The sequence below is a fragment of the Echinops telfairi genome, unplaced genomic scaffold (genome assembly GCF_000313985.2).
Source record: "Echinops telfairi isolate 266 unplaced genomic scaffold, ASM31398v2 ScPeMD7_7469;HRSCAF=8507_1, whole genome shotgun sequence".
Taxonomy (NCBI): domain Eukaryota; kingdom Metazoa; phylum Chordata; class Mammalia; order Afrosoricida; family Tenrecidae; genus Echinops; species Echinops telfairi.
Window position 1 is genome coordinate 9,162,392 of NW_022111373.1, and position 24,927 is coordinate 9,187,318.

Here is a 24,927-nt window from a genome sequence, read left to right on the forward strand (position 1 = left end):
TCATGATAGTGGGGGCGAGGAGTAAGCATTTACATCACTAGCTTTTGTGGTTGCTACAAACATTGGAATAGTTGTTGTATTGATTGGATTTCCTTGAAGGCAGATAGATATAATCCTATCACAGCAGCATGCTGCCATTTTCTACCTAGTTGTTTTATCAATTATGGAAAGTAAATTATCGAAGCCTCCAACTATGATGGTTGAATTTTGTGGGGTTTTTTTCTGTGTGTCACTTTAGTACTCTAAAGTTTTGTGAAAGAATGGAGAAAACCAACTGGGAAGTCATGAATGAGAAAATAATGGCTCAGCAAATGAGCAGTCACTTAATTGTTCACCAGAAATGTTGATAGATTTTCTCTGGCTGCAAAAAGTTACTTAGAATTTTAAATTGTTAGTATTTTATTATATATCAGGGAAATTATGGTAGATATATATGAAAACAAAAGTTTTTGAAGCAAGATTAACACAACTCATGTTCTTCATATTTAAAAAATATTTTGGGTGATCTTTTAGATCTTTTAATGTCACATAAGTATTTACTAACCTATGTTCTGAATTTAGTGATAATGCTTAAAAGAAGATGAAAAAGAAATTTTTTCAGATATCCATTTATTTATGCAGTAATGGATGTGCTTAAGCACAAAGCAGAGCAATTAACGCTGAGAAATATACAAAATAATTTATTGCTTCAGAGGGGAGAATTTCTTTTAGTTGATGGTACTCATATTTGTCCTTTAGGGCAAAGGATCCATATCTGTTTCTTTTTAACCCTGCTTTCCCAGTGCCTGACACTATGCTCAGTATTTATTGAGTTACTTCTTTTTATAAAAAATAAACAAACATTTTATTGAACGCTCTTACAGCTCCTTTAAAAATCCATACATCAATTTTATCAAGCACATATGTACATATATGTTTCCATCATTTTCTAAACATTTATTTTCTGTTGAGCCCTTGGGCCCACTGGGCCCCTTGATAAATTATACATTATTATTATTTTCATATCTTACACCTCTTGCTTACTCCCTTCTCCCACAGTTTCTGTTGTTCACCCCCCCCCCCAAGGGATGTACAGTGAACCCTTGCCACTTCGCGCTTCGACTTCCGCGGCTTTACTCTATTGCGGTTTTTGCGTAACAGCACCCATTGCCTACACCCGCTCCTTCAGAGGAAAAAGACGGCGACCCACCTGTAGAGTACATCCCTTAAGTCATTTCATAGGCTCTTGATTACAGTATTTGTAAGAACTATGTATAATAATACTGTATGTGAAATATGTAATACTGTAAACTAGATGCCATAAATAATATAATAAATAATAAATGATAATTGTAACGTCCAAAATGTTTTACTGTATTTTCCCTTTTTCGTTTAATAAATTGGGTAATACGAGTGTAATGGTGACTAAAGGGTGTTTTTTCATGTCCTCTATGCTCTACGAAAATATTTGATTTACAAATAAGGAATCCTACTTCGCGGAATTTCACTTATCACGGTAGGGTCTAGAACCGATTAACTGCGATAAACGAGGGTTCACTGTATTGGGGTGGTTATGTGTCAATCATTGCGATTGGTTCTCCCTTCCTTACCTCCTCACCCCACCTTCCCCCTACCCTCCTAGTATTGCTACTCCCATTCCTGTTCCTGGTTTCCATGTGTCGTGTACATACTGTACCTGTGTACATACTCAGGTGTAGCCCACAGTGAAAGATAGTATGAGGGTCATGATAGTGGGGGGTGAGGAAGACTCAAGGAACCAGAGGAGTGTTGTGTGTTTCATTGGTGCTTTACCTGTATTGAGTTACTTCTTTAGGCAATCTTGTTTGGTGCTCCATCTGTACTGTTGCCCTCAAAAAAATCCTTCCTTATACTTCACTACAGAAGTCTGGCATTGGAAGAGGTTGCTGTGTCCTGCTGAGGACAAAGAGATTTTCGGTTTATAATAGTTTTGACTTATTAATTACTTTAAGTAGTAATGGCAGTAGCATTTAGTATTTATTGCAGACTTGTTATGTACCAGGAACTTCAATGCACTTTCTCATTTAATCTTAGTAATAATCCTTTAAGATATTATTGTCATGCCTGTATTTTAGATATGGCTTATAAAGGATTTTTAGTTACTTAGGAAGTTGTAGACCTATAATTCAGTTATGGTGTGCATTTGTTTAAGTTATGAATAAAATTCTTGTGCTGTACTGTCTCTGAAATATGAACAAGGAGTAATACAAATAGAAAAGAATTTGCATTACAGAGTTTACAAAGCATTTATATAGTGGACCCAGGTCTGTTGCTCTGTAATTCGTTCCACTATGGTTAGAAGGAAGAGGTATATGGCCTCTGCCTTTAATAACTGGGCTTACTAATCTTTCTTTCCCTGTCATATTTCCATTTAAAGATAAAGCACATTTTATTATTAAAGCATACATCAATTGTATCTGACATATTTGTACATATAGTCCTTCGTTCTTTTCTAGACATTTACATTCTTTTGAGCCCTTGGGATCAGTTCTTTTTTTCCCTCCCTCTCCGCTCACTAGCATTTTCATTGAAAACTCCCATTTTCTTATAAGATGAATTCATTTCTTTGCAGCATCCAGTGCTAGATGAACCAATAGCAGAAGCTGTCTGTATTATAGCAGATATGGATAAATGGACTGTTCAAGTGGCCAGTAGCCAGAGACGAATGACAGATAATAAATTGGGAAAGGAAGTATTGGTTTCCAGTCTTGTTTCCAACCTGCTTCATTCCACTCTTCAGCTTTATAAACATAATCTATCTCCAAATTTTGTAAGTATGTGTAAAACTTGAAATACTTAACCCTGATAGGTTACCAAACTCTATTTAGAGTGTTCCTACATTAACTACTCCTGCTAGCCTCATCATTGATTTTCTGAAAGAAGGTATGTATACATATCTTTGTGTTTTATGATTTCAGCAGTTTCAAGTTTTTGCTCTCAATACCTGACTAATAACTTATATGGAATATGATCCTGCAGGGTCCCTAGTCTTTGTACGGAATGTTAGTGCGTTCTGGATCCTGGGTGTCATGTTGGGATTCTGATTGTTTTTTCTTTGAAATTCTAATTGCCTTTTATTGAAAGCAGCATTTCTAACTTTCAGCCTGCGTTCTTTCTTTCTCTTGTTGTGAGAACTTTAAGATGGTTTAAAATCTCTGTAGGAGCTCATATTTCATATGAGCCAGATAAAATGTTTATATATTTCCTTGGCTAAAACTACATGCTGTAAAAATGTGCTCCAAATTTTAGTTCATGTTGGAATGACTAAGTATAATTGTCAAACACATGATGCCTTGGAATGTGCAGGAACTCAAGAGTTAGAAAATATATTCTGACGTGGTTGTTTTTCCCTTCACTGCAGTGTGTCATGCACCTTGAAGACCGGTTACAGGAGCTATACTTCAAGAGCAAAATGCTTTCTGAGTATCTGAGAGGGCAGATGCGAGTTCACGTCAAGGAGCTAGGAGTGGTTCTGGGGTATGTTCTGATTTCCTTTTGGCTTCACTTTTTTTCATTTTTCTGCTGTGGGCAAGGAATATTCCTCAGAGTTTCCCTTTTATACTTCTCCTAATGGTCTTTGCCATCTGTTGTAAATTCATCATTTTCAGCCTCTGCTGTGCCCTAAAGATAAGCTAATGGAAGTTACAATACTCTGTGGATGACAGTTTATTATGGACATAAGTGGCTTCAGGATGTTCATGGAAAAGTAGAATTAAAAGATAATGAAATTTTCCCATAGACGTTGGAAACTCTTTCACTGTACCTGTTCCTCATAAATGTATATTGTCTGTCTTACCCTGTAGTTACCTAAAATGCTAACTGAGGGAAGAACAGTAAGATAGCTCTCCTTGCCAGCAGTGGGCTTGACTTGTGTGTGTGTGTGTGTGTATGTGTGCGCACGCACACACGTCTTTATGTTAATGGACATTTTTCTTGTGTCTATGAGTCTATATTTGTGTGTGTCCTTTTTTGAAATGCTAGTTAAAAAATCAAGTTAGAACTTTAATCATCGTGCTCTTATTGAGAGAAAGGGCCAACATCAGTAAGAAAGTACTGTATATTAAAAACTGTATATTAAATTCTTTCACTAATATTGTTTAGTTTTTATTGTCACCCAATAATGTACAAACAGTAGACCCAGATTGGAAATGGATGGCTGTGGAATTTAAATATGCCAGATGTTGCATACGAGTAGAGCAAGTAAGAAATTGAGACTACTGGTCTTTCTCTAGTTCCTGAGTTTTGGCTTGAGAAATAATACAGAATGATATGAGAATATTTATTTTTGAGAGGGGCGGGTAAAGGGGTGTATGTGTGTGTGAGTGAGAGAGAATGAACATATAAATAAAGTTCACAGACCATTTTGGCATAAAATGAAAAACAGCTGTTTTTTCTTCCAACTTCAAACCCATACCCAAATAAAACTCTTGATATGTCATTATACAGCATACCTTTTAATATATCTTGAATATTTGTTCATATACTCTAAATCGTTTTTATTCTTTTAAATGATTGTATAGCATTCAATAATGTGGTTGACTTAAGATCATTTCACTTTTGTTTTTGCTGTTATAGACAAATGCTGCAATGAATATAAACCGTTGAAAATTATAGGATAATATTTTTGAAGTAAAGGTTTGGGTAAAAGGGCATGTGTATAAAAATTTTAATGGTGTAAATATGTCGATAGATAATACTAAATGCCATTCAGAAAGTATGTGTATAAATTCTCACAATGAGAAGTACATTTTTTCCAACTGTTACTAAATGAAAAATGGCACCTAACGTCATTCAAATTTTCTAACCAAGAGTGAGTCTGTTACTTTTTCTATGCCATTGGTCATTTTTTCCCCCCTGTACATTACTTGTGGCAGGATATCGTTTTCAGAAGCTTCCAGTACATTTGTAGTAGAAAAATCTGTACCCCATCATCTGGGTGCACATTATTAATATGGTAATTTGTATTTCCCAAACTATCCCTTGGCCTAATGCACAGTTCACTACTGTATCACTGAGACCCCTTCTTACATCCATGATTTTGGCTAACTCTGGGTTTCTGAGGTTCTAAGTTTTGCTTATTGAAAAGACATTGATTACCTTTTGTGTAATGTAATTTATACAGTATATTATATGAAGTAAATTAAAGTTTTATTTTAGAAAAAAACCACTAATTTTTATTATATATGTTGTAAACTCTTCAATTCTCTTGAATTTTTTGTCTTGATTAAGGTACCCTGGCTGCTGAGGTATAAAGATCATTGCCTATGGTAGAGGTGTCCTAAGTATTAAAAGTTTGTATTGAGATTTTTTTTCCTCCTTTGTTTCAGGATTGAATCCAGTGATCTTCCTCTTCTGGCGGCTGTAGCAAGCACTCACTCTCCATATGTTGCCCAGATTCTTCTTTAAAATATCTAAAGATTGAGAAAATAATTTTAGAAAAAAGTTAAAGTCAAAACCACAGAAGCAGGCACATCATGTGATATTTCTTTTTCTCTGATAATCTTCCATCTGCATGAGTCAGTCCCTTTGTTATTCCTGTATAGCATTTCGTACTCAATGAACATCTCATGACTTTTTCTGTATAATTAGACTTTTGGGTGGTAGATTTTTAACCAAAAGACTAAAGCAGCTTAAGTAATTTGGGGGAAAAAATAAAAAAATGTCAAAGTTCACAACAACGAGTAACATGGGTAAATTTCATATGATCACTATGAAATTTACATAATTTATCAATAGCAACTGTCTCATGCCTCAATGGCTGGAAATTATCATTTAATTCTTATTCCTAAGGTACCAAGATCCTTGTTACTCTTGATTATTTCTTGATTTCAATTCAAGGTAGCTAATTTCCGGCTATTTTTAACATTCTATTAATTATAACAAACTCAATAATAAATGTAAATATGTTATATTACTGCTTAAGTGTACATATGTATCTATTTTTTAAAAAAGCAAAGGTAAAATACATGATTGGTAAATACGATGTTTTTAATATATATTTTAAATTAGTATTAATTGTGTGTAATGTTACTTTCTGGTGATTTTCCTGTTCAACACATTCAAAAATACACATGAAGCAAATCTTTTGTAAGGCCATGGGATATAGGTTCCCCAAATTAAGAGTACTACTTTATACCATTTGTTGTGTTTATACCAATAAGCTAATTCTTATAAATACTAATATTTACATATTTGATGTCTAATTTTAAAACTAAGAATCAGAATTTAAAATTACACGAAAGCATTGGCAAAAATACTATTTTCCTTACAAGTGCTCAGGTAGCCAAGGCCCTTGCTTTTGGTATCAGCTTCTTGAATTCTAGGAGCTGAATGTTTCACTGTTTCAAAATATTTAGCTTACATTAGTGGAACTCATAAATTTTAAAGTTACTCTCATTTCTGTAAATTCTGGCATTTATTAGCCTCCTCTCTTCCAAGAACTGTTTGTATTTCCCCCTACCCCCACCAGATTTCCACACTTCATTTGATACTGTCTTTGTATATACTATAGTGTTGCTTTGATGAAAGGCTAATAATGGAACCAAAATCTTGTAAGTAATGTAAATAGTCAGATGGGTAGATAGTTTCCAATATGCTCTACTACCTCAGTTTACTTGGAATACTACAGTATAGTTTATTCTCCGCTTATCTAGTCAAGGTACTTCTAATGCTAGAAGTTGGTTTCTGCTTTCATTGATTATTTTCATCATAACTGATCAGTTGAAATGAGTACAAACTACTCATTTCATTACTAAACACATTTTAAAGTGTAACACCCATTTTTGCTATTTAAATTTTCAGTAATTAGTAGGAAATTTCTTGGTTTACTTACTCTTTGACATGGAATTTATAGTGTTGAGTCATATTTTGTTTTCGCTCTGTATTTAAGAGATCTCAAAGTAGGCAAAGAAGAAATAGTTGCTTTAATGGAATGTAAACCTGGAATTGATGTGTCCAAAATTAATTTGGCCACTGTATCCTATCAGCTGATTCCAGCTAGTACCTAAGTCTCCCATGGATGACTTACTGCCAAAGAGTGTTTATGGATATATTTTCTTTGGCTTAATTATTTTTTATTCCATTCAGCAACAGAATTCAGAATACAGAAACATTTATATGTGGGTCATTGAACATTATTTTCACTGCCAGGGAAAATTTTGATTATAGCTCAGAATAATGTGTAAGGTGTCAGATAATGTCTGTTAATGACTGTTTTATTTTTTAAACTAATTATCAAAATTGTTTTCAACCCTATTTATTGGAAACCTCTAATAAGTTCCCAAATAAGAAATTTGGTTCTTAATCAAAAGAATGGTTTATGCTGTTATTTTTAAAACTAAGCTTTGCTGGGAAGGAAAAGGCCTCTCATTTCTTATAGAATCATTAATCCTTACAGGATTCCTGAGTTTTATAATATCTGAACCTCAGTAAGTTCTGCTACCTTCTTCATAGTCATTCTTTCCTTCCCCAAAGTCCAAGAAGTGATTTGCTATTCTTTAAAGTGTGGTCATTGTGGTGAATGTGTAGTTTTCACCTGTTTGGAAATAATTTTTTCAGCTTCTTTTGGTACAGACAGATGTCTGATATATATATATATATATATATATATATATATATACACACACACATATATATATATATATTTAAAAACCTGTTTGTTGCAAAAGGAAATGAAAAAGGGATCTTTTACGTGATAGAATTGAAATTACAGTTTCTTTGTATATAAACTAACTGATTTTATTCCTGACTCTTATTAATATGTCTTAATTTTGAGTTTAAAAATTTCAAGTGCAATAAACATATTAGCACAGATTTCATTTTATTGCAAGTGGCATATACTGGGGCTGCTCATTAAAAAACATACAAACAGAACCCCCCCCCCCCAGATTCTACACAATGCCTACTTATGGTAAATGTCTTGACTATGAGTGTTCTGCTTTCTCTAAGTTATTCAGATGATCAAATATATAAAATGTATATACTTGTTCCCTGTTTGGTATACATTTCTCAAATGTGCACTTGTATTATAATAACCTCCCAGTTCAAGGGGGAAATTTGTGCAATAAATACACATGTCAATTTGCTGTGTGATGTTGGTCTTTCTTTCATTTCTTCCGCTATATGTAGTATTGTGCGCTTGATGTCAGAACACCTTTGTGCCCCAACAGACACTGTGAGGCCTCTAACCTTGTTCAAGTTGCCCATCTCTAATGCACGATTTCTGTACCAGTAATTTACTAGAGTCTACTTCATTAGCTTGCTGAGAGGATCAAGTGTAATGCTGAATGCCAAGTATAGGGCAATTGCCCAGCAATTATTGGCTGTTACTAATATGTTTTTATGAAAAGCAAACTAACAAAACAAAAAGCTTCTAGGATATTCTTATATATACTGCAAATGAGAAGTTGACATTTTCTTTAAATGATTTCATGAAAGCAAATGAACAATCCCCTGAAGCCTACCTGAAGCTATGTAGAAGCTAAGCACATTGAATCCAATGCAAATGACTGTACTCTTTGATGTTGTTAGATACTGTTGAGTCAGCTCTGACTTTATTGTGACCTCTTATGTACAACAGAATGAAACATTCTCTGTTCCTATACCATCCACACATTGTTGCAGCCGCTGTTTTAGACTCTTGTTGAAGCTTGACCATCTTTCTTGCTGACCTTCTACCAAGCATGTCTTCATCCAGGCACTGGTCTCTCCTGACATGTCCAAAGTCATTCCTACATACATACAGATCTACTTTTCTGAGTAATTCCTGGTTTATGTAGTATTTCTATTCCCATTTGTTGGAGGACAGGCCATGCTGCATTTGTGTAGTAGTTTTAGTTTTACCCCATCAGTGTATGCGGGCTCCAATCTTTCCATACCAGAAGTTTTCTTTTTTTTTTAATTTTGCTTCCCCTGTCAGTGTGGGTTGATAGCTCATAGCTACTTTGATTTTCATCTCTTGGGGCTAGTCATCGAAAGTATTTCTTCACATTTGCTAGCCACCTGGATGTCTTCTTTGGTGAATTGTCTGTTCATATCTTTAGCCCATTTATCAGTTGAACTGCTTTGTCTTTTACTTGCTGATGTGTTAGTTTTATTTATTTTTTGTTTCTTTTTTCCCCATTTTATTGGGGGCTCTTACAACTCTTGTTACAAACCATACATCAATTGGATCCGACATATTCGTACATGTATTCTATCATTCTTTTCTAGATATTTACTTTCCATTGGGCCCTTAGGATCAGCTCCTCCTTTTTTGCCTCCCTACCACCTCCACCCCACAACCCTCGTGGCCCCGATAGATTATAGATTGTTAATTATTTCAAATCTCACTCCGACCACTGTTTCCGTTCCCCTCTGGTTTCTGTTCTTTGATGTGTTAGTTTTATATAGTTTTTAGAGATCAGTCCCTTGTCTAATATTCCACAACCCGCCCCCAGTCTGTGGGATCTCTTTACTCTTTTGATGCACATACATGTCTTTTCTTCAGGAGGTCCACGTCATTTGTTTTCAGCTGTTGCTCTAGATTTGATAGTGTTTATGCCATGTATTAGGGCTCTTAAGTTTGTCTTTTTTCATTGGTGATCTTTAGTTCAAGTGTTAACATTTAGGTCTTTGATGAGTTCGTTTTTATGTGGGTGAGGTATGAACCCTGTTTCATTCGTCTGTAGCTGGAGACCTAATTTTATCAGCACCATTGTTGAAGCCATCACTTGTCTGTCAGTTTGTCATACTGTTGTGGCTTGCATGTTGTGATGCTGAAAGCTATACCACTGATTTTGAAATACCAGGAAAGGCATCCAAAGTGGACATGTTTCAGTAGACCTTCCAGACAACAGATATGAAAAAGGAATAAGCTGTCCATTTCTGAGGAACTAGCCACTGAAAACCTTATGAGTAGCTAGGGAGCATTATCAGATACAAAAAACCTTATGAATAGTAGAACTTTGTCAGAGATACTGCCAGAAGATGTGCCTGGTAAGTAGGGATGCATTGAAAGCACAATTGAGGAAGAGCTTCCTTAAGTAGAGTTGACCAAAAAAAACAACTCAGGTCCTTCGTTTGTTATTGGACCTGATTCAAAATAAGACACTGTTTCAAACATTTATTAGTCATTGGAATTTGTAATGTATGAAGTATGAATCCAGGAAAATTGGAAGTTGTGAAAAATAAATGGAATGTATAAAGATTGATATTCAGAACATTAGTAAGCTGAAATGGACTGGTATTGGCCATTCTCAGATACTCAGTTTACAATGCCGAGAATGGCAAATTTAAGAGCAAAGTCGTTTTCATTGTCCAAAAGGACATTTCAAGGTCTGTCTAGAAGTGTAATGTTGTCTGTGATAGAATATCCACATAGAAATCCCATCAATTTACCCAATACAGTATGTCATTTGATTTCATGTCCCTGCTATCAGTATTGATTGTGGATCCAAGTAAAATGCTATCTCAACCAATTTAGTATTTTTTTCTGCTTATGATGTTGCTTATTGGTCTGAGAGTTTTTGTCTTTATGTTAATGTGTAATACATAGTGTCGTAGTCTTTGATCATCTTTCATAAAGCAAGGTTGTATCTGCGTATCACAAATTTTAAATAACCCAGTAATATGGAATCCCATTCCTCATATAATCCAGCTTCTCAAGATTATTTGCTCAGCATACAGATTGAATAAGTATGGTTAAAGATACTTTTAAGCCAAGCAGTATCCCTTGTTCTGTTCCCTCTTGGTCTGTTCAGGTTCTGCATGCAGGACTTTGCTATCATAGAGTATGTGAAATTTCAGCATTACTAGTTTTTAAGTGTTTTTCACAAATCAGCTGTTTGTGAGAGTTCATATTTCTGAATTGTTATAGGTGGGGGGGAAATAGCATGAAAATAAATAACCATCAAATTGTTCAAGAATGAATCAAGGGGTTTACAGAAATCACTTAATATCCTAGCAGTAAAGTAACCAAAAATGCTTGAATTGTGCAGACATCTAAGTGCTGCCCATGAATTATGTAATTTTCTGGTCTGACCCTAAAAGTTCAAGTGCATGATAGTCATACTTTCATTACCTAGTCAGCAGATGTTTTTCATCTTCCAAAGTATTGACGTAGCTCTGGAAATGTTGAAGAATGGATTAATCTGTGATCCTGGGCCTACCCTATGGCTATGCTTATGCTTGTTAAATGTGATGAACAAAAATGGATCATCTGGAACATAAGGTCATCTTTGCACATTTATTTTTTTCCTTGAGTGGCAAAGCTACAACTTCCCTGATGGAAGTTTTTGTCTTAAACTGGAAAAATTCAGTTTGGACAAAACGAAGGCCCACTGGAAAACACAATCCTATTAACATCAGCTATCATTACAAGAAAGTGTTACAGTCTGCACTAACCTTTACCTTTTATTACTTTACAATAAAGAATAAACTGTGAATCAGTCTTTATTTGAAAAGCATGTCAGAAATCATTTAGCTGTTTAGTGAACTATGCGAATTGCTGTGAGAGACTTATACATGTAGTCATTGCCCTCAAAGGTTCAGCGAAAAGGACGTGCCTGCGTTATCTCTAATGTGGGCTGTGTGTTTCTGAATGCTGGATGCCAAAATTCCATCAGTGGCCTTAACTGTTGAGCTGTGAGATTGCCCCTAGGAGTGATCTGGTTTTGGACCACCAAAGTGAAAATTGGCTTTGTTCGCTCTGTTGGGAAACAGATAATGTAAAACATATCGCGCAGGTTGTCACTCCAGAGTGCAAACCACCTAAATCCTACTGCTCGGTCGGGGGAAGGGGTGGAAGGAAGAAGCTGCCCTGGACATTGGTTCTCAATTTGCGTGGTTCTGTGGAAACTGCCGACCTAGATCCAGTAATCAGCAGGTACTGAGGCCGCCCACCGCTTCAATGCCACGAACGTGCTTTCTCTGTTACGATTCTTTGACTTCTGTTTTGTGCAGAACGAGCACTTTTCGGCCGGCCACTTTCACAAGAGATTCTTTGTAGGAGAAGTAATCAGGAGAAAGTACATGAACTGCCTTACTTTGCGGATGGTAGCTTCAACTTCCTCCAAATCGCGGACGCTCGGCCTCAAGTCTTGGTCACGCCCAGGGCTTCCGGATCATAGCAGCAACAGTTTTCTCCACCCCAAAAGCCTTCCGCACGCATCTGCCTCAACAAATGACTACTGCTCAAACCCACAGTGCTTCCGGCCCGCCCCCTCCCTCCCTCCCTCCCTCACGAAGCTGGAGCTGCAGAAGCCGCAACTTTGCAGGAGATCACGTGACACGCTCTAGACGAAGTCTCGCGAGATAGTATTAAGTCTCATGCAAGGGGTTGGGAAAGGTTTTACCCGGAACCGCCCAATTCTTACGTCACTGTAGAGTCGCTCTGTGAGGCGCCCGTTTGCGTGCTTGCGCATGCGCACTCTCCCATTCAGGCTCCCAAGGCTTCCCCCCCCCGCGCGGGCTTCTTTCTGGCCAGTCGCGCGTGGGCTGAAGCCCAGGGCGGGCGTTGTGAAGGGATGTTTGCTTGAACACTGACCCCGAAACGCTCGGATGTCCTCTTCTTCAGAAGTAGACTCTTTTCGAGCTGGGGTGAATGGGTCTTAGGGTGGGCTGAAGGTGAGGCTGGGAAGCAAGACGGCCGGGGCTGCGGCCATGAACTCACCCGTGGACTCTGGCACTAGGCAGGCGCTGAAGAAGAAGCCTCCGGAGCGGACCCCCGAGGTAAGGTCGCTCGACCCCGGCGCGCGTCCTGTCGCCCCGCCAATGACATCCCTTGGTCGGTCCGAAGCCCGCGGCGACTGTCCTAGTGCCAGAAAGTCGCACCTGCTGCTGAGTTATACCCCCAGTCTTGACCCGGGCCCTTCTCGCGGGTGGGGCATTGGAGCGGTGCTCCACCTTTCCTGCCTTCCGTGCAGCTTTCCCGGTGCACACTTCCTTGGCCGGCGCTTCCTAATTTCTTTGATAAGAAAGTCCTCTTAGTGATTTTTACTTTCTGCCGGTAAATTGGGGGTCTCGAAGTGCGATTTACTTGAAGTAGATTCAGGAAGACTTGGAAATTTGAAGTAGAAGTTTTAAGTTTACAAGTACCTGAAGTAAGGGGCTCTGGTGGCACCGTTGTCAGAGAGCTCGGGTGGCAAACCGAAAAGTTGGTGATCCCAGCCCACAAGCTCAGACCCACCAGCGCTCTGCCTGAGAAAGAGGCGGCAGTCTTGGAAACGTTATGGGGCAGTTCTGCTGTGCCCTTTAGGGTCGCTGTGAGTTGGAATTCAGTCGTTGGCTGTGAGTTTGTTTTGATTAACAGAAGGTAAAAATGTCAAAAGTTAATTGGAAACTTTACATCCAGTCCGAAGATGAATTCTGTGGTGCATACTGCATGCTTAAAGAATAATCTGGAAATTCCCTCTCAGGCTGTAAAATTGTGGGGAATTTTACAATGTTTTGTGGTTGGATTTAAAACTTTTGAAATTTGACTTACACTAATGAATCAGATTAAAGATTGTCATTTAATCTGAAGACTTATTTCAGCCTCTTAACTCTGACCTCCTAGCTCTGCATGTTTGTGTTAAAGAGTATTTAGATTTAGGGGTGCAGAGTTTTCCTAATTTAGAAAGAATTTTCTATAATAATTGGTATGCATGTAGGTTGATAAGATTGCCTTGTTTATTGTTGGTGGTGTAGGTGCCAGTGAGTCCGTTCAGATTTGTTGTGATCCTGTGGCCAATACTGCCCAGTCTTGTGCCATTCTACCCATTGTCATGTTTGAGTCCATTGTTGCAGCCACTGTGTCAATCCATCTCGAGTGTTTCCTTTTTTAAAAAAACTGACTCTCCACTTAACCAAGCATGATACATTTTTCCAGGGTTTGGTCACTCCTGAGCCATGTCCAAACTATGTGATAGTCTCACCATCTTCACTTTTATGGAGCACGTTGGCTGTACTTCAGTACACAAACACACACACTTGCCATCAAGTTGATGCTGACTCAAAGTGACCCTGGAGGACAGGGTAGGGCATTTCTGAGACTGTAACTGCTTCTGGGAATAGAAATCCTCATCTTTCTCCCAAGGAGCTGCTAGCTGGTAGTATGAACTGCTGGCCTTGTAGATCGAAGCCCAGCATGTAACCATTATGCCACCAGGACTTCACGACAAATTTGCTTATTCTTCTGGCAATCCATGGCACTGTTGGTGTTCTTCACTGGCACTGTAATTCAAATGCATCAGTTCTTCTTTGATGGTCTTGTTAGTTTCCCAGTTTTCACATGCATTTGAGGCAATTAGTCCTCAGTTACATCCCACTCTTCAGTACTTTAAGAGGTCGTGTACACTAGATTGCCCCAATGTCAGCAGTTGTCATTTGTTTTCTTGACTGCTATTTTCATGAGTGTTCATTGTGGATCCAAGTAAAATGAAATCCTTGACAAGTTCAGTCTTTTCTACTTTTATCATGATGTTGTCAATTAGTGCAGTTATAAGGATTTTTGTTTCCTTTACATTAAAGTAAGGAGCCCTGGTCGCATAGTGTTAACACATTGGACTTTGACCCGCTATGTTAGCAGTTCAAAACCACCAACTGCTCCTCAGGAGAAAGATTAGACTTTCTATTCCTGTGAAGAGTTATAGTCAAGAGCCCCCAATAAAAGTATTTAATTAAAAAAAAAAGAGTTACAGTCTTAGAAATTCACTCGTGTAGTTCAAACCAGTCTTGTAAAGTCACCGTGGGTTGACACCGACTCAGTAGTAGTGACTTTGGAATTTTGGTTTATATTGAAGTGTAATTAAGTGCTTTAGTTGGTTCTTCCTGAGTTTTTCAGATTTATAGCGTTTTACAAAGTAAATATTTAGTAGTTTGGGGCTGACTTTTTGAGAGATGATGAAATATATTCAAGTTGTAATTGAAGCTATGATGATCCAATTTTTTTACTGGGGATCCTGATCTTTGAATAGAAGCAAAACGAATTCTGTCACTTTATAATACTCTCCTTTTGAAACTGTACTTATAATCCCATGTTAATTTACCTATGATCATCCTAGTATCACTGTGGGTTGATAGAAAGCATTCTATTTTTAAAAACCAATTCCACAAGTGTTGTTTTTTCTCTTCCTTCCATGCATTCACTCTTTATCTGGAAGTCTCCAGACAACCCAAGACCAAATGAAATACTGAGACCAAATGAAATACCGAGACCAAATGGTCTATCCTGAAACATTAAGACTGAATAGTTAGTTATCTTTATGGAAAGCAGGAGTAGACATAACAGAGCCAAACCCAAGTCCTTATTATCACAAGAATGTAAATTAGGAAAGGTTGGATATTGGGGAAGAAGTGGAGAAGAAAGGCATACTCGTTAGCTGGATGAAGAAGCCTTTAAAAAACACACAAACAAAAAGCTCCCTACCATCAAGTCTCATAGCAATCCTAAATAAGGTTTCTGACACTATGACTATTTACAGAAACAGATAGCCTCAATTTTGTCCTGTGGAGCAGCTGATGGGTTTGAGCTGTGGCCCTTGTGGTTAGCAGTCCAGTGCTTACCCAGCCGCTCTACTAGGGCACCTTGAGGAATTTTTATTGGTGGAATAGTGGGTCACATGTCGGGCTGCTAGCCACAAGGTTTACCTTATCATGTTACAAGTTTCCTTCTGGAACATTTTAGACTTGAATGTACTGTGGGAAGCTAGGTGTCCCAAAACAGCAAAAGTTATTAATTTACTTACTTAGGGGCGTTATTCTGACATTACTTAGAGAAGTCCTTTATTTAGAGGAACTCTTGCCTACAGAAGCCAGTCAAAATTGAGACATTGAACTTGGCTGCTTCTCCAATAAGTCCATATTCAATAGCATTCTTTCTGTAACCCTTCTTCTGCACCTTATATCCACTGCTGTTGAGTCAATTCTGATTCATATTGACCCTATGTCTTGCGCTTAAAATTCTCTTATTTTAAGAGAGGTGTATTCCTCTCTCTACCTTCAAATACTTAAAAAAAAGTATTGGTATATAATACATATATCATTTTATATAGTTCAGTCATGTCAAGTAGAATGTGCCATTGCTACCACAGTTGGTTTCCAGACATTTTTTTGTACATGGACTCCTTGACATCATCGCCCTTTTACCCCACCGCCACCACTATACCGCCCTTCCCCCGAAACCCTTATTCTACATCAATCATGGGTTTCACCAAACAACGGAAAAGCATATAACACAACTTCAAGAGGGTAGGGTGACCTCCAATGACATAATACTTCTGAGATACGCTCTCCTAATATGAACAAACAATACAAACCAATAATACATAAAATTTGGGGAACCAGATCAGGTCCAGCCTTCATCATAGGGGGGGGAATCTACTGACAAGAGTTTTAACTGTACAACTCAGTTTTAGGCCTTTGATCTTCTATACTCATTTCTCCCAAGCACTCTGTGTCCATTCCTCAATTTTAGATAGGGTGGGATTCTCCAGAGGCTTTTATAGCCTCTGTAGTTCTGTAAATGAATCTTGGGCTCCCACTGTCATCCATAGCCTTGTGCACATCAGATTCTCACAATTTAGGCTCTGATACTTCGACTTCGGATTATTTGGATTCCAATCCTTTGGTGACTGATGATAGTGTGCTTCTTCCAAGTGGACTTAGTTGACATCTCACTTAGATGGCTGCTTGTTTGGAGAAATGCTTTTAAGACTCCAGATGCTATTTTATCTGATAGCCGCCAACCACCTAAATTCTTTGCCACATTTTGCTATAGCACTGGTATCTTCCGTGTTCCCTTTCTGAGGTCGAATATTCAGCCGGGACAGGATGTAAGATCTAATTGTTCTTAAGTTGGAGCTCTCTACCTTCAAATACTTAACACTGTGATTTGTATATACTAAATGGCAACCAATACATTAAAGAACACAATCTTTAGAAATGCACACAGCTCTCATGTATTTAAAAAAGCTCTCATGTATTAAGAGTTTTGTTCATTACAGTTGCTGACTTTATATGCTGGGTAATCTCATTCAGCAACTTGTCTTGATTTTTTACTGACTGTTCTTATTCATTTGCGTCAGACCCATAATAGTGGTAATTAAAAAAGATATTGCTGCATAAAGCTAAAGGTAATACTGAAAGCCAAAAATCCATTTACCGAATCCTAAAGTTGAATAAGCTTCCAGAGAATCCCCTCTGGAATCCCTTCTGACCATTGACCCAGGCATGTGAATAGTGTGGCTATCAGACAAAGTGCACTGCAAAGTGGATTAATGCAGATGTAGTTAGAGTAAAATTTAACACCTTGTTATCTGTGGCTGCACTGTGGCTGTAACAATGGGCTCAAATATAAGAACAACTATGAGGATGGCACAGTGTTCCCTTCTGTTGTGCATAGAGTTGCTGTGAGTTTAGTGCCTTGACCTAACACTATCGTTTGTTCTCCTTTTTGACCCATTTAAATTTTGTTTATTTGCTACGTTCATTTAGATTGAATTTTCTCCGTGTTTCATCTTGTTAACTTTTGGGGTATGTTTTTCTTTATGTGAATTCATGATAGATAAATCTGTAACAACAGTAATTGGCTTAATACTTTCTTAGTTCATGGCAGGGCAGGTTGAAAGGAAATAGGGAATTAATTATTATAAGAAGGAAGAAAATGTTCTAGTATTGATTGTGTTGATGATTGCACACTCTTTTTAATATGTTTACACCATTAACATGTAATGTATGTGGATTATATGTCAATAAAACTTAAAATGTAAAATAAATTAAAAAGCCCTTTTTCCTCTGGAGGAAAAAAAAAGGTGCAAAATTTCTTCACTCACTGCCATCCTAACTCACGGCAGTCCTATAGGACGAGGTACAGCTGGCCCTATGGGTTTCCAGGACTATACCTCTTTCCTGGAAAAGAAAGTCTCATCTTTTTGCAGAGTGTCTGATGGTTTCAAACTGCTCCTCCTGTAGTTAGCAACCCAGTATGTAACCACTAAGCCACCAGAGCACCTGCCAAATCATAGAAACCTTTATTAAAGAAAAATATTTAAAGGGGTTGCTGTTTTTTCTCAACATGTCCTCCCCATCTAGGTCTGTGCTCTTCAGAAAGCAGTGTTTCTGTCTTTCTAACCTTTCCCTGAAAAAAGCTCTGTTCTTTGGATGTCATGTCAAAACACTAGTCAAAAACACTGGGTCCTCCAGGGACTCCAATAACGTCCCTTTTAGGTGCTCTCTAGGGGTAAGTTAGGACTGTAGAGACACTGGAGTAGTTTCTTATAGGACAAATTCTTATAGGACAGCCCCTGCTATCCTCACAGAGTGAGCAGGTGTGTTGTTGTGATGGAAAATAATTACTTGGTACTACCTCTCTGGGCTTTTATCGCCCCAATGCAGTTTTCAAATTTGTTTAAACTTCTTCATAACAAGCTCCTGTGATTGTCCCGTGTCCTTCAAGAAAACAAGACACTACCCCTTTGGAATTAAAAAAACAACAACTGATCACTTGCCATAGTCTTCTGAACTGACCTGTCTGCCCTGAATTTAAGTAGCCCCACGGTGCCCTTAGAAGGCACTGTTTTGATTAGACCTTGTTCTCTGAATCACAGTGATAAATCTAATACTTGGGTCGAGATTCATTCCATAAAACATCTTCATTAGTGTACATACTGCATAAAAGACTGATGGAATGAGTGGTTAGCGCATTCATCTTCTCCTAGTGCTTTTGGAACCCATTAAGACAATTACTTGCTGAGGCCAAGAAGTTCAAAGTTAAAATTGAAAATGCTGAACCACATGAGACCCTCAACTTGAGTAGCTATCACATTGCTCGCAGCCCTATAGTCTATCTCCCCCAGTTTGTGGACTTCAGCCAGTTTCTTCATTTGTTGAGGTTGTTGGTGTTCCTTCTATTGGCTCACCTCTGAGGTATCCACCAGCCTTAAAATGCTGATCCACCTACAAAAAATTGTTGTTTCCTGTGGAGCAGTATTCCAGTAAACTTGTTAAATAGCTTCAACAATTTGGGAAGGATCCACTTGAATTTTATTTTAAAAAACAATATTAGCCCAGTCTCAAAATTGTTCTTTTTATAGTCACTATAGAAAGTTCAAGAAAAGTGAGAACTGAGAAATCATTTAGATTGTTTCTGCCTGATTTTTGTGGACTGATTAAGCAAGAGCCTGATTTTAGTGGATTAAAGAGCATAAAACCCAAGAAAATGAAGGTAGCAGTTGTATTGCATTTGTGATTTTGGCTCTAATGGAAAAGGGGAAAGGACCTCCATGACCCTCTGATGGTTGTACAGCCTTTTCATCCCTCCAAACAAAAACAGTTTTTTAACCTCTTGAAAATATCCTAGCACTGTTTATGAAAGTCACTGCTTTTGAGTTGATTCCCACTCACAGTGACCCTATGAGACAGAGTAGAACTATTCGTTTCGGTTTCCGAGGCTGTAATGCTTTGCGGGAGTAGAAAGCCTCATCTTTCTCGCTTGTAGCACCTTGTGGTTTTGAACTGCTGACCTTGTGGTTAGCAGCCCAACACATGCCTCACTGTGCCACCAGAGCTCCTAGGCTATGTATATCTGTCAGCCTGAGAAGTTTAAAATTTTTTTTGTTGCCTTGACCTTTTAATTCTTGAATTAGATCATTCTGGAATGAAATATAAGCATTGATTATATTAATCAAATGCTGGAAATAGTTCTGATACATATAGAAAGCTAAGAACTATTTTCTGAGGTGCCACATATTTTCCTGTTTCTATACTCTTTATAGGACAGGACAGTGTGGTTTTCTGTGTTAAACAGACTTGGAATTTTGTGTTAAACAGACCTCCTTCAACTCTGGGCTCCAGCATGAACCATATGAGTGACCTTAGGCCAGTATCAACTTCTTTAAGAATATTTTTGAGACGCCATTTTAAACTTGGGTTCACAGCCTCCCTCATCCGGATGATGTGTCTATGTCTTTGCCTCTTTAAGACTTAATAAATGGCGGAACATGGGAGAAGGTGAGGTGGGGGAAAGAAGGTGGGAACCAACAAACCCAGGGACAATGGAACAGCAAGTGATCTAAAATCGATGCCAAGGAGGGTGTAGAGTGCCTGGTGGGGCTTGATCAAGTGCACTGTAGCCGAGAGGAACTGCTGAAAGCTGAGTGAAGGTTGAACAGGATGGTGGGACAAGAGGAAAGTAAAAGGAAATACAGAACTAGGAGTCAAAGGCCATTTCTATAGGTATAAATACAGACATGTACATATATAAATATATGTAACCATAGGCACATACATCTATGTACATATATGTTAAGCATTAAGGTAGCAGATGGACTTTGGGCCTTTACTCAAGTATTCAACGTAAGAACACTATTCTGATAACCTGGACTTCTGTGGTACTCACCTTCCTGATACAATCCTTGAAGTCAAAATTAGTGCATAAGCAAATGTGAAGAAAGCTGATGGCAACATATGTACAAATGTGCTTGACACAATGAATGTATAGATTGTTGAAAGAGCTGCAAGAGCCCCCAATAAAATGATTTAAAAAAAAAAAAGAGTTAACAAATGTTTATTCTTAGAATTGCAAACCTATATTTTGGGGCTTCCAGAAACTTTATTGCCTTATTAAGTCTTGCTGTGTGTTCTAATAGCCTACTTCATCCTGATGATGTATCTTTGTCTTTGTGTTTCCTTTGTCTCTTTTAATACTTAATGTTTTCCTTAAATTAAAAAAAAAGTCTTGTGATTGTTGTGAATAAAATAGAAAATATGAATAATGTACAATTACCACAAACAACGCTGTGTTTTCCCTGATGGCTCTTCAGAAACAATTCCTTCAGCTGGCGGAAACGTGGTCGTTTTCCATCCAACACTGGCCACATTTGCAGAAGATTTCAAAGAGAAACAGACAAACGCCACTTTAAACAGTTCACAGCATGATTTAAAACTTTTGGGGGCAGAAATTTCATATTCAGCTATGTGTTACATGCCCACATACTATCAGGAAATAAATTTTTTATTGCTTCTTCTTGTTACTAAATGTTAAAGTGGGCCCTAACGAGACTTGGAAAAATGTAAACTTCAGTATTTTCATATCATTTATTAATCTGTTTCCATAATTTACAATAATGGCCTTGAAATGTCCCCTTGTACAGGTTGTCCACTTGTACAGTGGCATAAGAACATTGAATTTCAATGTACTTTTTTCTGGGTTGGCGAAAGAGCACCATTGTGCTTGAGTCAGTTTTGAGTGAGTCACTGTGCACATCCCTGAGGGTGGCAGAACAAAGCGTCTCTTGTGCATTCCCACAGCAGATACACATTCATTGTGTTCCTTGTAGTTAAAGAATTTACTTATGCTTCTGGGTCCCTCTGGCTTTAATTTGTAAGCCTAACTGATTAGAAAGGAACTGGATGGGCCCTTTTTCGTAGAGCATCTCTTCTTAACACCTCCATTTACATGTATTGGAGAGCCTCAATTTGAGAGAAAACTTCAACAGTCCTGTAGTTTAGGCACTGTCAAACCTTGTTCCTGAGAAATTGGAAGAGGACTTCTCCAAAGGGGAAAAGTAGCCAGGAATATTGAGTTTGACTATATGAAAGTGCTGGTCTTTGGAAGGGATGGAGTGATAGTAAGCCATGTAACATTTTGTTTATATTTGGCTTTGCCTTGGACCATAGGCCTTTCCCCATACCTGCAAATAGAAAAAGTGATCTACTTTATTACGAATTCGAGGTTTTGGTGGCGTAAGCAGAACATATTTGATGTCCCTTTTGAGGTTAACTCCAAAGAGGGATACAGATATTCACTGCTACTTTGCCATGAACTGAAACTTTGGGGGCTGGAGAGCTTTGGCACAAGGCAGAGATAGGATGGGGCACAAGACAGCACATAGTTGAAGTACTAGAAATGCTTTTGTGGACTCAAGAGCTAGTGAAATATGAGTTATTTTTTAAAGGAACTGAGCTCCACAGAGGTAAAATTGCGTGCTCAAGGTCATGTTGTCCATTAGTGACTACTACCTTAGTCCCAAGTGATTGTTGAGTCAATTCCAATTCTTGGTGATACTATCTGATAGAACTGTTCCATAGCCCTAGGGCTTTATGGGCTGTAAGCACAATGCAAAACAGATTGCCTGGTCTTAGTCCTTGGGGAGCCTGCTGGGTGTGTCCTGCCCACCTTTTGATCAGCAGTCTAACCCAGGACACCACTAGCTTTCCTCAGACCAGTAGTACCTACTGCTTTCTCTCCATAAGAACATTGAATTTCAAGGCTTCATTTTACAGTTTATTTACATAGTGGAATGTAAACAGGTATCTAATATTTTCCTAGATAAAAATGTTCTTTGTATATGCTACTCTTGACTGATGTATGAAGGACAATACCTATGTCAGTTAAATGGGAATATAGAATTATCAAGTTTCATGTAGAATGAAATAGATATATCGAATATGAAACTATTCTCTTTTATAACTTTTATTTTTAGAGGAAGCTAGCTTCTAGTGTGACTTAAAATATTCAATTAATATGAGATGGCTTTATTATAGTATATTTTCTTTTTTAAAAAAATCATTTTATTGGATGCTCACACAGCTATTATCACAATTCATCCATCCATCCATCCATCCATCCATCCATCCATCCATTGTGTCAAGCATTATTTGTACATTTGTTGCCATCATCATTTTCAAAACATTTTCTACTTGAACCCTTGGTATCAGCTCATTTTTCCCCTCCTCCACCCTTCCTCACGAACCCTTGATAATTGATAAATTATTATTATGTTTTTATGTCTTACACTGACTGATGTCTCCCTTCACCCACTTTTCTGTTGTCCGCCTCCTTGGGAGAGGGTTATATATAGATCATTGTGGTCAATTCCCCTTTTCTCCCACATCTTCCCCTTCCCCTCCTGGTATTGCTACTTTATTATTGGACCTGAGGGTTTACCTGTCCTGGATTCCCTGTGTTTCCATCTCTTATCTGTACCCGTATACATGCTCTGGTCTAGCCAGATTTGTAAGATAGAATTGGGATCATGATGGGGGGTGGGGGGCAGGAAGCATTAAAGAATTAGAGGAAAGTTGGATGTTTCATTGGTACAATACTGCACCCTGATTGGCTCATCTTTTCCTTGTGACCCTTCTGTAAGGGGATGTCCAATTGTCTACAGATGGGCCTTGGGTCTTCCTGTACTCCCCCCTCATTCACATTGATATGATTTTTTGTTTTGGGTCTTTGATGCCTGATACCTGATCCCATCGAGACCTCATGATCACACAGGGTGGTGTGCTGCTTCCATGTGGGTTTTGTTGCATCTCAGCTAAATGGCTGCTTGTTTGTCTTCAAGCCTTTAAGACCCAGACACTATATCTTTTGTTGGCGGCACCATCAGCTTTCTTCATCACATTTGCAATGCACCCATTTTGTTTTCAGTGATCATGTTGGGAAGGTGAGCATCACAGAATGCCAGGTCATTAGAACAAAGTATTCTTGCATTGAGGGAGTATTTGAGTAAAGGCCCAATGTTGGTCTGCTAGCTTGATACTTAACATATAAATATATGTACATAGATTTATTTCCCTTATTGTTACATATCAATATATTTACATATGTACATGCTTGTATTTAGACCTCTATAAATGCCCTTTCCTCTATTTCCTTTTACTTTCCTCTTGTCCCACTATCATATTTGACCTTCATTCAAGTTTCAGTAATTCCTTTTGGTTACTACATTGTCCTTGCTCAATCCCTACCAGGTATCCTACGCCCTCCTTGCCATCGATTTTATATCACTTGTTGTTCCCGTGTCCCTGGATTTCTTAACACTCACTCACTTCCTTTTCCCCTGCCTCCTCCTCCCATGTGACCCAGAACCGTTGGTCCCTTGTTTTCTCCTCTGGATTGTTTATCCCGTCTATTTTATCCATTACAGTACATTTTAAAGATTAGGGGTTATTATTTGATTCACTGAGACAATATGTTTTTGGGTTTTGAGGAAGACTGCTTAGTAAACATTTATGAGGCAGCTATTTTTTAAGCATTATTTTAAGGGCCAGGAATGCGAATAAAGATAGTTCTGTCATCAAGGAAGGAGATATGTATGACAAATAAACAAACAATAAAAATACAGCCTGATTAAGTAGTATGATATTTGTGAATAGCTGGCGTTCAAGAGTTTATACGACGATTGTTTTGGGGGTGTGTGGAGTGGCAGGCTACAAGGTAGGCAAGTGTCAGAATGCTACTTTGGAAAAGGCAACTCTTTGTTGAATTTAACATTACATTATGTAAACATCAGGCTACTGTGCTTTCCTGTACAGGAAACCGCATGTGCCAATTCAATGGGATTAGAGAGGTTGGGATGTTCAGAGGTTGTAACTGCTGCCTGTGTGCAGTTAGAATATTGTGACGAGAGTTAGTTATAAAATAGATGAGACAGAAGCATGATCAGGGTCCACTCTGGCAGCATTGTGAGAAATGGATTACAAGGGTCAGTTTAAAGCTAAAAAAGTTGTTTTCACTTAACTAGTAAGAAATCAAGAATCATTGCTGTATTGGAGTGGTAAATAGAAGATATTCAGAAAGAAGAATTGACAGGTTTCTGGCCAGAGCCATTAAAGATGGGAAGTGATGATGGTCTCATGCTAACTCCATGTGTGTAGAGCAGAACCAGAGCTGCTCCATAGGGTTTTCAAGACTGACCTTTCAGAAGCGGGCCACCTGGCCTGTTGTATAGGGCTCCTCTGAGTGGGCTTCAGCTGCCAACCTTTCAGTTTGTAGGCCATCACTTCCTGCTTCTCTGCTCAGGAAGGTAGGCTTGCCACTTGTATTAGGAAACCAATGAGCAAGGTATCTGTAGGGGTATAGACAGTGAATTTAATTAAGGTCACCCACATGAAAATGTTTTTTAAAAACCAATAAACTTTTAAGAAAGAAATCCATGAAGGAGACCC

At 38.1% G+C, this 24,927-nt stretch overlaps 2 protein-coding genes across 2 annotated transcripts in view; both read left to right on the top strand.

The window, feature by feature from the left end:
* FNIP1 (folliculin interacting protein 1) overlaps positions 1–7,045 on the top strand; it is a 110,490-nt gene extending 103,445 nt beyond the window's left edge. Inside the window, exons 16-18 of the mRNA XM_030888868.2 lie at positions 2,591–2,788; positions 3,380–3,495; positions 5,346–7,045. Coding sequence (XP_030744728.1) covers positions 2,591–2,788; positions 3,380–3,495; positions 5,346–5,424 — 393 coding nt within the window. The 3' untranslated portion in view covers positions 5,425–7,045. The remainder of the gene's footprint in view (positions 1–2,590; positions 2,789–3,379; positions 3,496–5,345) is intronic.
* A 5,484-nt stretch (positions 7,046–12,529) lies between these two features.
* The window catches only part of RAPGEF6 (Rap guanine nucleotide exchange factor 6), a 231,350-nt gene continuing 218,952 nt past the window's right edge, over positions 12,530–24,927 (top strand). The window contains exon 1 of the mRNA XM_004696982.2: positions 12,530–12,726. Coding sequence (XP_004697039.1) covers positions 12,658–12,726 — 69 coding nt within the window. The 5' untranslated portion in view covers positions 12,530–12,657. The remainder of the gene's footprint in view (positions 12,727–24,927) is intronic.